Source organism: Solenopsis invicta, chromosome 10 (assembly GCF_016802725.1).
Source record: "Solenopsis invicta isolate M01_SB chromosome 10, UNIL_Sinv_3.0, whole genome shotgun sequence".
Taxonomy (NCBI): Eukaryota; Metazoa; Arthropoda; class Insecta; order Hymenoptera; family Formicidae; genus Solenopsis; species Solenopsis invicta.
The window spans coordinates 1985662-2001986 of record NC_052673.1 but is presented as its reverse complement, the minus strand read 5'-3'; the positions used below and the strand labels follow the sequence as shown (position 1 = coordinate 2001986).

Sequence of the window (16325 nt, the reverse complement as noted above, 5' to 3'; positions counted from 1 at the left end):
GACGAATTTTGTAAATATTTGTAAATTTACAGATGTTGAACACTAAGAACTGCTTTCAACTGGTATGCCGTTTCTCGTTAATTAAATAGTTGTTACACTTCCTAGTCATATTAATATTATTTGTATTAAAATTAGTTAATACACAAGTTAAATTAGTAATTAATTCAATAATAATGCTCATTAACACATTTGAAATATTGTAAATAATTATTGGAAAAAATACTCCATTCAAGATTCAAACCTAGATTTGAATATAAATCATATATGAATAAGCTTTATTCACTACTATTAGTGTAAGTACACAAAAATATAATTAACTCTTAAACACACAAAGGAGTTAGAAAAACCCCCATATGAAGTTTCGAACACTTGCTGTGTGAAGACGGAATAAGATAGAAGATTCGGACCAGAGGGTAAAAAAAATTTGAAATCTTTTCTTTCGATTAAGATGGTTGTTCAACTTTATTGGTCTAGTAGAATTTGAATGGCGAATACAGTGGTAAAGTTTTGTTGGTGTCTATGGGACCACCATTGTGTGTGAGTGTAACTTGTTTGTGAGTAACCTTATATAAAAAAGTCGGTCATAACACGTTTGAACAGATTCGTTTACGTATGTTACTTGCTTATATTCTGTTTAAAGTTAGAATACTATATAGTGCCGTGGAAAAGGAAGCTTCTATACGGAATCTGAAATATAATATGTATCATGAAACACATCAATTTTCAATTTTTGATGGAGTTCAATTTTATGTTATTAAAAAATACTTCATATTTACCTTGTTACATAATTATACTTTTTAATAGGAATGACAATGACATAATTTTTGTTAAAAGTATAACTTTTTAGCTTTAAAACGACGTATTGTAAAGTTCTTAAAAATGTTTTATTGCAAAGATGATTTTTTAAATAAGTGAATTTTTAAAAACCCAAAAATACTTCATATCTCTTTGTTACATAATTATACTTTTTAAGAGGAATGATAATGCTATATTTTTTTTAATGTATGAAAACGACATATTTTAAAGTCTTTCAAAGTTTTTTTGTTGGGATGATATGATTTTATAAAGAAAAAGTGGATTTGTGAACAATTGTTTATTTTTGCTTAATGATTTTTCATTTATACCTTTACAATAAATCATTTTCCGGCAATGCCAATTATGCAGTCACATTTTTGAGATTCTGAACTCTCATTTGAGAAAAAGATTGTTGAAAAATATTGATTGGCACCAAAGTTGTAGCTTCTCAAAGTTGAAAAAGTGTCCCAGACCGGAAAATGTGTTTACGTATTTTATGGGATTGAGTGTTTAAGGATTAAGCACTAAGATTCGACTTCGACTGAATAAAGCTTATTTCTATTTAATTGTGTGTTTATATATCAGTCGATTTTCACTTATTATGATATAAATAATAATTATTATTAATAATGTAACGAGATAATATAATATTCTTTAATTTTGATTTTATAGGTGAAACAAGCTAATTTAGGTAGACATATTACACTGGGTGCAGATGATCTTCTGCCATTGGTAATTTGGGTTTTGGTACGCGGTAAAGTAGTGGACGCGGAGATCGAAGCTGAGTACATGTGGAGTCTGCTGCATGCGTCTCTTTTGAGCGGTGAGGGTGGTTATTACTTGACGACATTATCGAGCGCCGTACATGTTCTAAAAACTTTGAAGTCCAGCCAAAGCAATATATCTACATTAAATGTAAGTAATAAATATTATTAATCGTACCTTATAAACCGAACTAATTGTAAGTTAAAGTAAATTATAATTAAGTAATTATATTTCATTAGATATATTTTAATTAAGAGTTTTCACCATTTCAAGCTTATTTCTGAAAAGAATATTACTATTCGATTCATCACATAGGTTTGATCTTAAAAACTTTAGTTGAACCCCTGAAAACTTATTATGCGTAGAAAAATAGATAACTCATAATCTGGATTTTAGTGCTGTTTTCTCTCACTTCAAGCATCGTGCGCCGCGAGAAGTAATGTCATTTATACTATTGTAACAATCGCGCAGCGTAGCAAATGTGACATCATTGTGTAAAGTGTAAAGCAAAATAAATTAATACTTGTTAGATTTATAACAGTAAGTAACAAAATAATGTAATAAATTAAATTTAAAATTTTGGCTTCTATCTGTTAATACAGTCAATAACTTTATAAGCTTTGCTGCGCTAGACCGTGTCTGACGCACTAACCAGGGCACAAATTTGTTATCACTAATTGATGTATAAACTAAATTTGCCGATCATAAATTAGTGCATCGGCATGCTTTTTATTATATATCATAATTTATCAACAGATGTCAAAAGAACTTAATTTATTATGATTTGCAATAATAATATCCCATTTTTGTTGTAACATCGATATTTTTTAATTAGAAAAATTTTATGACATTTGTATTCATAATTTCAAAATCAAACCTTGGGTGGGCACAGATAAACACATCTATTTTTTAATATAATCTAGGAGAGACTTCTAAGTGATAAGTCAGGTAGTTTCAGAGTCTACTTTTATGTAACATCTATGCAATTAAAAAAATCAAATAAGTGTCACCTCTTTTATACAAGAACAATATACAGTTAATTTTATTATAGAAATCTTTCTTAACTGAACTGTATAAAAACGTAAAAATTAGATTTCATAAATTATGGTTTCAGAAACATTTCTGGTATGTTTCTGGTTTATAAGAAACGATTTATAGTACCTATGTATGCATACGAATGTATATGAAACGTATATGTACAAAAGCAACACGTGATACTTAGAATATCATAATTTTCAAAGCCAGAAAGCCATTGGTGTTGGTTGAAATTATGTCACACAATAGAACTTGAAGAACATAAAAAATTGAGTTTAAATTGGAAATATACATAGCATCACAATTATTTGCGAGATAGGTTATTTTACATTCCGCACAGCACGCAGTGCATATTGCAACAATATAATATTACAACAATATTGCGACAATATTAAGATATTGCAGTAATATTACAGCGATATTGTAATATTGCAGTGACATTGCAGAAATATTACAGCTCGATATACCACACTGTAATATTGCTACGACATTGCAGCAATATTGCAATATAATATTTCACATTTCAATATTGCAATAATATTGCAGAAATATTAGAATGCGATATACTGCATTATAGTATTGCTATGACAGTACAGCAATATTACAATATGATATACCCAGATAACACACAATATTTATGATAAATATTAATAAATATTTTTCATAAATGTTATAAAAATATTTCATACATATTTTATGTACTGTCACGCCGTTTCCGCGTGACCGGGTGAATGGCACGATCAAAGAATGCGGAGATGACAATTTAATTGTTATCCGTGCTCTCAAAATTCACCTCGCATTGTTCAGATGGCTGGGCTGCGTTCAGAATGAACGTCTAAGTGCACCCAGACATCATTCTATCCTTGTTTAATATTCGGTAAACAACAAAGATAAAACGGCATCTGGGTGTACCCGGAACGCACCCTTGCTCTCAATATCTCGAGAAGTAACTAACAGAAAAATCTATAAGTTGAGCGCCAGACGTGCTCGCCGGCACGTCAAGTCACTAATTAACCAATCACAAAAGGATTACACACGATAGCAGCTATCCGAACGCGCGAGAGTCGGCTAATTCTATCTAAAACAGCAGAGGGGCAGAATGAGGCAAAGGAGTCTCTAATGCTTGCTCTCCGAAGAAATCGGAAGATAGGCGAGAAATTCGAGTCAGATTAGTAACCATGATAAGAGCATTTATTTATTCACGCATGGTTATTACATGGGCGACAGTCTGCTCACAGTGAGTCCGGCGCTCGAATGCTAATCAAAATTAACAATACAGAGAAAAGAGTAAAGTCGAACTCAGGTAGAAATACTAGATGATAGTTGGAATATACTTAATATATATGTCATGTATTAATAAAATTGGATCTTGCCTTTACAGATCCTTCTTGAATCTAAATGTAAAAGCCAATCGTAATAATTAAGGAATTTGCTTTTTTTTCACCGAACGCAGCCATGATGATCGAAAAAAGAGCAATAACAGAAAACAAATTATATATATGTAAATTTTTAATAATAATTTAATTTAAGATTGGATTGTTGTTTTTATTTTATTTTAACTTGTTTTAAAGCCCATGATCAGACCTGTAAAAATAGCTAAAAAATAACAATTGGAACGTAAAAATTGGAACGTAAAAAAACATTATTGACATAAAAAGTACATGGCAAAAATTAATTTTGCAACTAATTTATTTATAACAGCTATAGCAATTAAGAAAGCGTCATATATGTTTTTTAGTAATTTTTCTCGCAAAATGGATTGGTGCAATCAGATTTCCTCTACAGTCCATTTTTAATAATTTGTTTATAACAATTAGTTGCAAAATTAATTTTTGTAACATACTTTTTACGTCAATAATGTCTTTTCATACTCTAGTACTATTTTCAATTGTTATTGTTTGACTATCTTTACTAGTCTAGCTAGAGCAAGAATAGGATTAATTACTTATGTAGTTTATTTTAAAAATATCTAAAGCTAAATAATCAAAGGGCTAGTGAGAGTGTTTACGCGGTACTCAACACGCCAGTTTCTTCTTGTTCAAATCAGCTTTACTTCAAATATAACTTTTTATTAACAATCTCACAAGTGTACGTTCAGCTCAGTGTTAGGGTACTAGGTTATCGTTCCGAAGATCTTAGGTTCGAATCCCGCTGGCGTCGATGCGTTTCAAAAATTCATAAAATAATGCATTATTGCTGTAATATTGTTGCAATATATTAGCGAAAATTAATCACAGGAATATTACTGCAATATCTCAGAAATATTATTGAAATATTGCAGTGATATTACTGCGACAAATCTTCGCAGACATAATATATTGCAATAATATTATAGCAATATTACTGAGATATTGCAGTAATATTCTTATGACAATTTTTTGCGGACATAATATATTGCAGCAATATTACAGCAATATCTCTGTAATATTTTTTAATATTATATAATATTATAGAATATTACTGCAATATCTCAGTAATATTACTGAAATATTGCAGTAATATTGCATGCTAAATAAATTTTTGCGAATATAATATATTACAGCAGTATTATAGCAATAATACTGCAACATATCCTTGTAATATTAGATTAATATTACAACATCATAACAATATTGTAGCAATAATACATGCTGTGCGGGATATATCGATAGTACAACGTGTGATGTATCATGTTTTAATATTACAATATAAAACATCTTATAAAATTGTTATATTTAATAACAAAATTATATCAGACGCAAAGTAGCTTTCTACTCTCCCCTTTACTTCTTCCAAATATATTCATGCCAATTTTCTTCTCTTTCTCTCCTCCAATTTGAATTCAACCTCTTTTCAAAATTTCACATTCTCCTCGCTGTTCTGTTTCTCTTTAATTTGACCTTGAATAGTTGCTTGAAGGTGACGTGAAAGACACCTTCAATTTTTTTAATGGGATTACCTACTTTTTATTACATATTCTTATAGCTTATCTCGAGACCTTTCCAAAACAGGAACGTTTATTTTCGTTGAGTACTTTCCTAGTTATGAGGCTTGAAAGCTACGGTGTACTGTAACTTTCAAGCGTCATAACTCGGAAAGTACGTAACAAAAATAAACTTTCGTATAGTGTTTTGGAAATGTTTCAAAATAAGTTATAAGAATATGCAATAAAAAATACAATATTAGAGTATCGGTAGTTCTCCAATTAAAAGGTATCGGTACTTCCCTAACATTCTATATTTTTTATTCTATTTTCTTGTAGTCGATTTTGAGAGGTTTCCAAAACACTATAAATAAGTTTACTTTTGTTAAAGATTTTCCGAGTTATAACGCTTGAAAGTTACAGTATACCGTAGCTTTCAAACTTTACAACTCAGAAAGTACTCAACAAAAATAAACTTTCTTGTAGTGTTTTGGAAAAGTCTCGAGATAAGCTACAAGAATATGTAATAAAAAGTAGGCAGTCCCATTTAAAAAATTGAAGGTGTCCTTCACGTGACCTTCAAGCAACTATTGTAGGTCAAGCTATAACATTTTATCTCCTCCTCGAAACCGTGCAACTTTTGTTTGAAACATTTTTACTGAAAATGCTTCATTAAAGAATTATCAAGGTGCGTTTTTTAAAATGGGATACCCTGTATATAGTTTTATACGTTCAAATAAATGATTGTACGTGAAAAATGTTTGGTCGGGTAAATAAAATACTTTGATGATTAGCAGTATAAATTTTATTTTATTAACAGTTAAGTTATTTGGACAAAAAGTTTACATTGTCTTTGTAAATGCAACATTCTATAAACATATCCTGGTGCTCAAATATTTTTTGAGTTATATAAAAAGATTGAATTGTCTTAAGAGAAAATTAAAAAGGAATAATTTAAATTGCATGATTTTTTCATAGAAATATTTTGTTTGTGTAGGGATGTGGAACACCGGACTGTTCGTCTGTATTGCGAATCTTAGTACCAGATGAATTGCATGGCTCTTTAAATACTAGAACACTTCCGGTGCGACCTAATATGAATACCAGAGAAATCTGTCGTATCCTTGCGCATAAAATCAGATGCACAAATCCTCAGGATTATGGACTCTTCAAATTGGTGCAAGGTGAAGGTGAGTGTATTTGATATAAATCAATATAATGTATGAAATATTATAAATTTTACTTTAATTATTACTTCTCCAATTACCACTCGTTGAATAACAATTACAAAGCGAGCTAATTTAAGATATTGAATCAAGAAATATATAATCAAGGAATATGTGATTTATTAAAACATATTTGAAAATGGAAATTACTCAGAGAAACTAGTTTTAGCTTTACCAAGTCTTTACAAAGGCTTAATATTTTTGCGGCTATGATACGCGGTATCCGAAAGATATATGATATTTAAAGAAAGCGCGATGATCAAAGATGTGCGGCGAAAGGAATATGGCGTTAACGATATGCGATCTTCAAATAAATGCTGTGTATGATAAAAACTAGCGAGTATCCAAGTTTTTCAAATTTTTGTTTCTTTATCTATATGTATATATTTGATTATGTATGTACATACCTATACAGCACAGAAGGCTGCAGAAATATTGTTGCAACATTGCTGCAACGTTGTAACATTGCTGCAACGTTGCAACAATATTGTTGCAAGTTTTGTGTTGTATGGGATACACGTATATGTCGTGCACAATTCTTTGCAAGTTAACTTATGGTACTAAATAATCTCCTTTTTCCGAAGCAAAAGCTTCATCTGTTATTCTAAAGATAGATGTATATAGAAAGTAACAGAACCAATTTTGAAAATTCAGATTTTTTTTTTTTTTTTTTTTTTTAATAATAAATGTTTTCTTTCAAAAGGCAGAGAATTAAATTGTATGTGTTCACTTAATACATTGTTATCGATTATTTTTACTTTTACATTACTCTTTTTATTACATTTATTTGTTATTATTTTTATAATGTTAACATTATATAAATAATTGCATTAACTTTATATTATTCTATTAGTGTTACTTATTATTCATTTATGATTAATAATAGTAAATTAAATGTTAACATATTAATTTTCTGAATGATAATATATTTCATGATTTTCAACAATTGCATGTATATCTTTTGGTGAAAATTGTTTTAGAAACGTTGCTCGGAGATCATGAATGCCCACAGGAACTCTCTCACTGCCTTTTCGCCTACAAGCGGATTGATGCCAAGATAGCATGGCCCAAGACCAGCTCTTAAATGTAGCATAATATTCTACTAATTTAATATTAACTACTAGACATCACTATCATGAACTGATATATCGCATTATTTTTCAACATATAGGTAGTATCTTAAAAATACTTGTGGAAGTTTATTGAAAAATGTAGTATTCTTTCCACAAAAGCCATCTCTTTCAATATTTTGAATATTGAGCATATGATATTTAATATCATATGCATATTCAAAGATATTTATTAAAAGTATTTTGACAGAAATACTTTTAACACTGTCGTTTTCATGAAACGTTTGTCATAAAATACTAAATGTGAATAAACGAAAATTTTTGTCACGCAAATGTGAATACTTAACTGCAAAAATGATGTGAGATAACTTGAAATAAATGATTGTCAACAGTAAAAAGAAAAAAGTAATTTTATATAACTTTAGAAAGGAATCTTACATAATATGTGATGTTTAAATGATAATTTTTTTTTATATTTTAACCCTCAGACAAAGAAGTCAAATTATTGGAATATCAAAATTAGTAATAACATTTTAAAAATAAATCTATATACACATAATACAGAGGAGAAGGTGATATTATGACCGCACAGATGTAGCATTCGTATTATATCTGTTAGTAAGCAAATTCTAGTATTTACTTATAGAATCATTTTGTTTAATAGCCTGCTGTTATGTAATGACGCTAATATGCCAATATACAATAGCCGACAACTAAGGCATTTTTACTTTCAAACATTTCGAAACTTTTCAAAAGTAACTAATATTTAATTACACATACTTCTTCATTCTTTTTAATCTTGAATGTATTATCATATAAATGCATGTACATTCGAGTTTTTTTATTATTTGAGTTCTTATTTGGCTGTACACAGTTCGAATTATGTAAAGTTAAACAATAACGTAGGATTTTACTAATGTGAGCCGTTATGTATACTGACATTTCAGTAGACCTAATGCAGTTTTCTTTAGTTTTCATATTCAAAGGTGTTTGATAAGTTAATTGTAATTTTATTGCTTGTTTATAGTTTACACTTATTACAGATTTTCAATAATCACTATACGGAATGTTTGTGTTCGTACAATACATTGACATATATTATGTAATATTTTCTTTTTATTTTGACTAAATATATAATTTCATAACAAAACACTAAATTTTTAAAATTAAACTCAATTTTTTAAATTTATTCTGACAGGCCGTATTACTACCTCTACTCTTCTTTGACCCATTATACAGTGACGCTATATTTTTAAAAATAATATCCAACATAATAAACATGTTATAACTTCGAGTCTAAGATTTGTTAAAAAACAGTTTGATGAATACAATGGTTAAATTTTTAATTATTAACAAATTTACTGTATAAGTGTAGAAGTGAGTAGCCATAATAGCACTTTCTCTTTTATATCCTATTCAAGTAAATCAATTCTTTAATTATTGACTCTTCTAATTCTGCTAGTCCTTTTTAATAAGATCATGTATACAGGAAATTAATATCAAAAACTTAATAAAATGTATATTTGTACACGCTTTTATATACTTTAATTTTAACATCTCTTTATTATTTAACAAAATTTTTATAAAATTTATGACATCTACTGAGGGTTAACATGTTTAATTAAAATAAAAGTTGAACTGTGCGAAACAAATTATTTACGACCAAGCGTCTATTCATTAAGCAATTCAACAGAATTGACCAGCGATTGAATAATATCAAATGTAAAGACAAAAGGAAGAAAACGTACAGCTGTGTGCATGTGTGTGCAAAACTAAACATTGAACACATATACATTTTCAATTGCACGCAGATACACATGCATGCGTGCAAACATGCACGACATTTAACGCACGCACGCACACAAACACACACACACACACACACACACACACAACATATATGAAAAATTGTATTGTATTTAATCAGTATTCAATGTCTCGTGGACGTCTGCAATAAAAAAAGATATTTGAAATTGAATATCCTGTCCTGAAAGAACAAGGTAGGATCTATAAGTCCAGAGAACATTCAGAAAAATAGTAATATTTATGTTATTAATTTATTATTAAAATTATCTTTCATTATTATTAATCTTTTATTTTATTAAGTTATTATTATTTATTTATTCATAATTATATAACTAATTGTTATTTCATTTCAGCTTTATTGGTTATTCAGACGATATGTTTAATGGTAAATTAAAAGACCAGGTTTATTTTAAAGAGATAATATCAATTAAAAGATATTTACTTTTTATTTGAAAAACATTTTTTATGCTCACTTTATCATTCTCAAACATTTGATTTCAAGAAATGAGTTTTATTATTAACATATGTATAATAGTATAAATGAAAAAACGCAGAAAACTTTTTATCAATCTTATGTTTTTAAGAAATTCTTCATCATTTTCCACATGCATCAAAAACTTCTTATTTATAGTTTATTAATCATCTATTCTGGAAATTTAGAACTTCTATTAGACGTGAAATTTCCATGAGATTTTTAACAAACATTTACTACATCAACTAGAAATCCATAATTCCGTATTGTGTACGTCCATTTATAATTTCCATTAAACATATTTATAAATGTCTATTATATGTGAATTAATTACAAATGTTCATAGAAATTTAATGGATGATTGATACATGGTAACTGTTAGTTTAATAGATTCTTTACTGATACGCTTTAAAATAACATTTTATTTATTGTATTGGTTTACATTTTATTTACTTTCATCTTTCAATCTAATTTTTGGAGCTTACCTTCATAAAAATTTATTTCATTACTTTATTAAAACAAATAAAAAGACGTATAATGCTACGCTTTTCATTCCATTTTATATTATTTTTAATTATGAAGAATAGAATCTATTTGTAGACGGTATTGCGTACTGCTTGTTCGTGTCTATTTATTATGTCGACAATAGATGTTTAATAGACATTCATGAATTTTTAAAAGACATTATGTGTGGATATTATATGAATCTCTATTGAAGATCTAACTTCTCCCGTGGAAATAGACGTCTCATGGAGTTATGAAAATTATGTTGTGTGTGAGCATCTTTATATTAACAAAATAAATAACTCAATATAAGGCTTTGCTAATTAAATTCAATAAGTAAATAATATTATCAATAAGAGCCACTTTCCTTCACAAAATATTTGACTTTCTTAACTAACGATTGACAGGAATGTTATTCAAACACTGAAGCGTATACATTCAAATTCGCAAACGTTCCGACTTATATTTCGAGTTTTTTTCAGTGCATTACTGTCGCTAATTTCGCGTATTTACGTGAATCATCGTTCGATGGTATTGTGAGATGGGTCATAGATAATGGAGTAACGTTCTTGTCAATTTTTAATTAATTATTCTATACACGGAAAATTTGTACCGGTTTTTATTGGCAATATTACACTAATTGAATTTATATTAATATTTGAATTCTTTTACACATTTTCTTAGAATTTTTTCGAATACTTATTTTCTAATACTTTAAGGAAGAAATCAATTTTTAAATTAATTTAATATTGCAATAAAATTTGGTTTATAAAAGTTAAAAAATGTACTTATAATAATAAATTAATATGTATGTGTGTATGCGTGCGTGCGTGCGCGCGCGCGCGCGTGCGCGATGATAATACGCCGATGATCTCTGGACTTAAGACCGACTTTGCAAATATTAAACTTTGTATATGTACATAGGAGAGAGTTGCTATACCAATCACGTAAATTATTTATCTCAGTATTTTATATTTTTTTACTTAATATAAGTAAACGTTTTAACAAGAAAAATGTGAAATAAAAGAGTAAATAATGTAGATAAAAATTTGTTTCATCTTTTATGCGTGTTAATAATATTTTAATGAATCAGATACATTCATGCTTATTCATCTCAAGTTTTATTCTAGACTTTTTATAGTGCATAAATCTTATTTGAAATAATATAAAACGCATCGAATGAATAGGCATTTTACATCATCATGAATACAATTAATGTTAACTATTTATCAGTTTATCCAACTGATAATAATCATGCTATTTTACTTAATTTTATATCTTCATAAAGAAATATTTATCATAGGAGATTTTATACTTATTGTACATATTTCTAATTACTTAAAAGATTAAATCTTTTATTTATTATAAAATCTATCGGTTATTTTTATAAAATTTATCAGGTTTTTTAAATCAAAGACAAATTTTATTGGAATATACGATATTGATGTAAGACTGATATGTGATAATAATTAACTTGATAATAAACTAATATGAATTCATGTGAGTAAAAATATCAGGGGCAGAAATTAATTTAAGCCAAATTTATTTCGACGTTTTTTCTTTTCATTGCTCTTGATTAGTTATGATTTATTTGATCCTTTTTGGATAATTATATATAAAATAGATATTAATTAATAATTACATTTTTTTATTATTTTAATTATTAAATTTGACATTTTCAAAGACGAAACAATTTAAAAGACATAATAATAAATTTAAGTGGGTTTGGCAACTCTTCCCTACTTAATATATCATATATATATACATATATATACATAAGAAAGAGACAGAATGATACAGGACACTTTCTCTAACATACGACAGGGCTCAAAAACGTGTTTTCTATATTATCGAATAACAAAAATGATTAACGGAGGGACTTCTGGACTCGTGTGTGGAGTTTAGAGTAGACAACAAAGAAGATTAGCTTAGATGTTCTATTTTAAGTACTTTCTACAAGACAAAAAATCGTAAATTCTAAGATAAGCGAATCATATTCTTAGACAAATTTTATGTATTTATTATTGCAAGTAGTAGACAGATTTTTATGCGTATATTTTTGTGATTTCTTCTTTATTGATTACTCTTTTTTTCTGCAAAAAATTTGCTAGGCTGATTTTTAAATTTAGAAGACTATGTGATTTATGTGTCAATAATGTTGACAGATAAGAAATGATAATAGTACATATGCAATAATGTATAATCAGTGATGTGAAATTAAAAAAATAAATATTAAGTATTTTTTTAATTCGCCAGATCGTCGGCAAGATCTTATAAATTTACAAAAATAATACTAAAAATATTTTGCTACAGAGAATCGTACAAATCAGCCTCGCATTTGTTCATTGTCTTTACATAATTTATATAATTTACATACTCATTATGTATTTAATAATAATTAATGATTTATAAATGTACATTTTTTTATATAATTTATTAAACGCATTTGTTATCTAATATAACGTGATTTTTACGTAGATGTGTTTTTACCCTTATGATGATTAACATGATAGTTTTAATGTTGATAATATGCTTCTAACATGCTAGTCAAACCGATACATAAATCGGGAAGGTTATAAAAAGATACGTTTAAATAAATAACTTTATTTGTTAAGAAATCTGTATTATTAATTAATTATTATTATTACGCACTTGTCATTAACGATTATAATTATTATTATAACATGTAAGTCTATGCTCAATAAACACTTTTCTATTAATCGAATATAGATTTATTTATTTTGGAAACCAATTTTATTAACATCATTACTTTTATTTTTAATAAATACGTGAATTAATGATATTTCCAAGTAAAGATTGTTTTTGAAAATTTATTTTGTTATTTAGAGGACAACCAACAATTATAGACTTTAACGTCATTAATTTCGCTGAATTTTAAATGTCATAGTATATCTCTCTTTTGTTCCTTACTAATTCACGATAATAAAAGTCCGATGTCCAATAGTTTACGAGATATTTTTAAAAATTTATGTGTTTGTAAGTTTGAAAGTAGTCAATGCACACTGAGATGAAAGGTTATTAGTTTTGTAATTAACCAATTTTCCCTGCGCGGATTAACTCGCCAGGGTAGTCTTGGGATCAAGCGTCTTGGCCTCTATTGAGCATTCTTGGCGGCTATCACTCTCGCACCCATCTCTCCTTGCCGAAGCTGGATTCAAGCGTGTTTGGGCTCTGGCAAGAGTTTTTGCCCGACCGGCATCCGAACACCGATCCGATCCCGTCGCAGTGGCTAAAGACAAACGGGACAAAACGTCTTTGCCTCCGCCGAACGTACTCGGCATAGCCACTGCATCCCTGCACTAAAAGTAATAACGCGTCGCAAAATCGTCGGATTAAAGGGACAAACAGCTGTTCGTCCCTCGCGTCTCGCTACCGCACCGGCGACCGTGAACTCTAGCGTGACCCAATTTCGCATAAACGCGTGTAGAAAAAGCGGACCGCCCGTCGAACCAAACAATAGCTCGCACCGAAGACTTGCACCGCGCCATCGAAAAGCACACGCAATGGGATTCAAAAATTTTGTGCATTTATGTGTTTACCGATACCAGTGTATCATTCTTTTTATGACAAAATTATTTCAAACATTCATGTTGCTACCATGATATAAATACAAGGGTATGCTCTTCCGATGGACGAGTTTAGAACATTCTTGCGCAGCAGCCTGCTTACGTCACATTTGTACAGCCTCGGCTACGTCAGATCACTTCGGCGCGATAAAATATGGCTGCAGCAGGCATGTAATGACACATGGGTTATCATTGACATCATAGAAGATGAAGGTTTAAAATACGTCGCTGGCTACGTAGCCTATAAGCACTAGATCTGTTTTTAGTGTACAAAAAACGTATGTAAAATTGCAACTCGATGAGTCCAGCCATTTTCAAGTATTATGGTTATATGTTTTTTAAAACATGATTTTAATAAAAAAATCATTTAATATTACTTTTTAACAAAATTTACATAAAATTTAATTCAAAAAATTCTTTCCACAAAAAATTCATAAAGTTAAGTCCTGTTTAGGTATGCAGGTCTTTTAAATTAAAAATCTCAAAAAGATACATTTAAAATAAATTTAATTAAATATTAAATAATTTTATATTAATAGTGAGTACAGAAGTTTTTGTTATTATCACTAAAAAAAAAATTAAAAAAAAATTTGTATCCTAATTATTTTGAAATTACATCGTATTCAATCGTATTTGAAATCACATTCTTAATTTTATAATTAACAAATTGATTGCATTTTATCGATAAATTATCACATGCTATAAAATAAAATGTTGAATTTTTTAGCCGTGAATGTCGTCGACATCAGCAAAGACGAATTTATCAACAACGTAGCGAAGGAGATTCTGACCAAAATTCCCGTTCCATACGATATTAGTAAGGTCAGGAGAAATTTCGGCGTGTCTGTGACCGACTACGATCGTTCTATTTTAGGAAGTGGAGAGGTTCAACGAACTGATAGAATTACGAGGATATTGAACCAACTGAGAAAGGTTGATAAACCTTCGAAGTTCAAACTTTCAATGATCGTAGATTTAATTGCTTTAAGTATTTAATAATTATTTAAATAATACGCACAGATTTTACATTATTTTTATTAATCATCTATATTAAAATCTTATTTTATAACACTTACTTTATACAATTATTTTATTCCGAATTTATATATTATAATATATATAATATTATAATATATATATTATAATATTAAAGGAAGAGATTATATAGTTCTAAACATCTCATAATATATTCGTAATATTTTTTCACATTTTTTATGGTAATATTATTTATAGATTGTTCTAGTTTATAGATCCTTCTCTATAATTCTCTTGAAGTCATTATCAATTAAGACTTGCCTAAATAAAATTTGAAATAAAATTTATAAGCCACCACTGGCAAAATCGGAGTAGTGCTGGAGAACACTTCCGGCACTTTATAACGGTATCCTGTCTAGAGAATGGACCAGACTGATGCCACACACGCGAAAGAATCTTGCCGGTTGGATAAGTCACTTTCAAAAGAAGATTAAACCAACACACAAATTGGGTACGATTAAGCGAAACGTCGTCATGAATTTTCATGACTTCGCGATTCCGTATTGACTTCGTCGGTACTAACGAAGCTCTTCTTCCACTAGTCCGGCGCGAACAAACTCTAGTTGTGCACGTCCCGGAAACTTATTTGGTAGCTCTGATGCAAATGACTTACCGCAAGAATAATTGGCCCGGGCAAAAATGCCACTACGGATTTGGCAAACCGTTGGTGACTTGACTGTCTCTCGTTTTTGCTAACTGGTGACGGCTTATTGTTTATTCTATACATTGATACGCCGAAGATGACTCCAAAGCGAGTCGAAACGTTCGTTTGATTGATTTTGTTATTTCAAGATGAATAAATAATTATATGAACATTAATAATTTTGATTGCGCACCTATATCCGCACTGACTTTCATTAGCTCTATTTTCAATTGTGTGTTGTTTTAAGTATGCATTTAATATATATATATATATATATATATATATATATATATATATATATATATATATATATATATATATTAATAATATATATACATACATATATATATATATATATATATATTATATATATATATATTATATATATATATATATTATTAAATATGTTTATTAAATGTTGTCATATGTATAATGGACTATGTGTATACTTTGACACATAAATATGTAAAGATAAACATCTATTG

At 28.6% G+C, this 16325-nt stretch overlaps 2 protein-coding genes across 8 annotated transcripts in view; both read left to right on the top strand.

Moving 5' to 3' along the window:
- Nucleotides 1-15211, top strand: part of LOC105203197 (protein sprint) — a 228264-nt gene extending 213053 nt beyond the window's left edge. For 5 of the 7 annotated variants that reach the window (XM_039454557.1, XM_039454556.1, XM_039454553.1 and 2 more), the window contains 3 exons: nt 1468-1710; nt 6495-6687; nt 14890-15209. In XM_039454557.1, coding sequence (XP_039310491.1) covers nt 1468-1710; nt 6495-6687; nt 14890-15158 — 705 coding nt within the window. In that variant the 3' untranslated portion in view covers nt 15159-15209. Of the gene's footprint in view, nt 1-1467; nt 1711-6494; nt 6688-7703; nt 13301-14889 lie in introns of those variants that run through there. The other 2 variants (XM_039454559.1, XM_039454560.1) reach the window with 2 other exon arrangements.
- A 100-nt stretch (nt 15212-15311) lies between these two features.
- Nucleotides 15312-16086, top strand: LOC105203194 (dynein heavy chain 10, axonemal). The gene is made up of 2 exons (XM_011171962.3): nt 15312-15648; nt 15740-16086. Exons 1-2 carry the CDS (start codon nt 15573-15575, stop codon nt 15871-15873), a joined length of 210 nt encoding a protein of 69 aa, XP_011170264.1. The 5' UTR covers nt 15312-15572; the 3' UTR covers nt 15874-16086.
- The last annotated feature ends 239 nt before the right edge of the window (nt 16087-16325 follow it).

Bases quoted from the DNA above. Each gene is read 5' to 3' on its own strand.
- LOC105203194 (XM_011171962.3), top strand. From the start codon at position 15,573: ATGCCACACACGCGAAAGAATCTTGCCGGTTGGATAAGTCACTTTCAA. The intron at 15,649-15,739 runs GTACGATTAAGC...TTCTTCCACTAG, and splicing joins TAAACCAACACACAAATTGG to TCCGGCGCGAACAAACTCTA.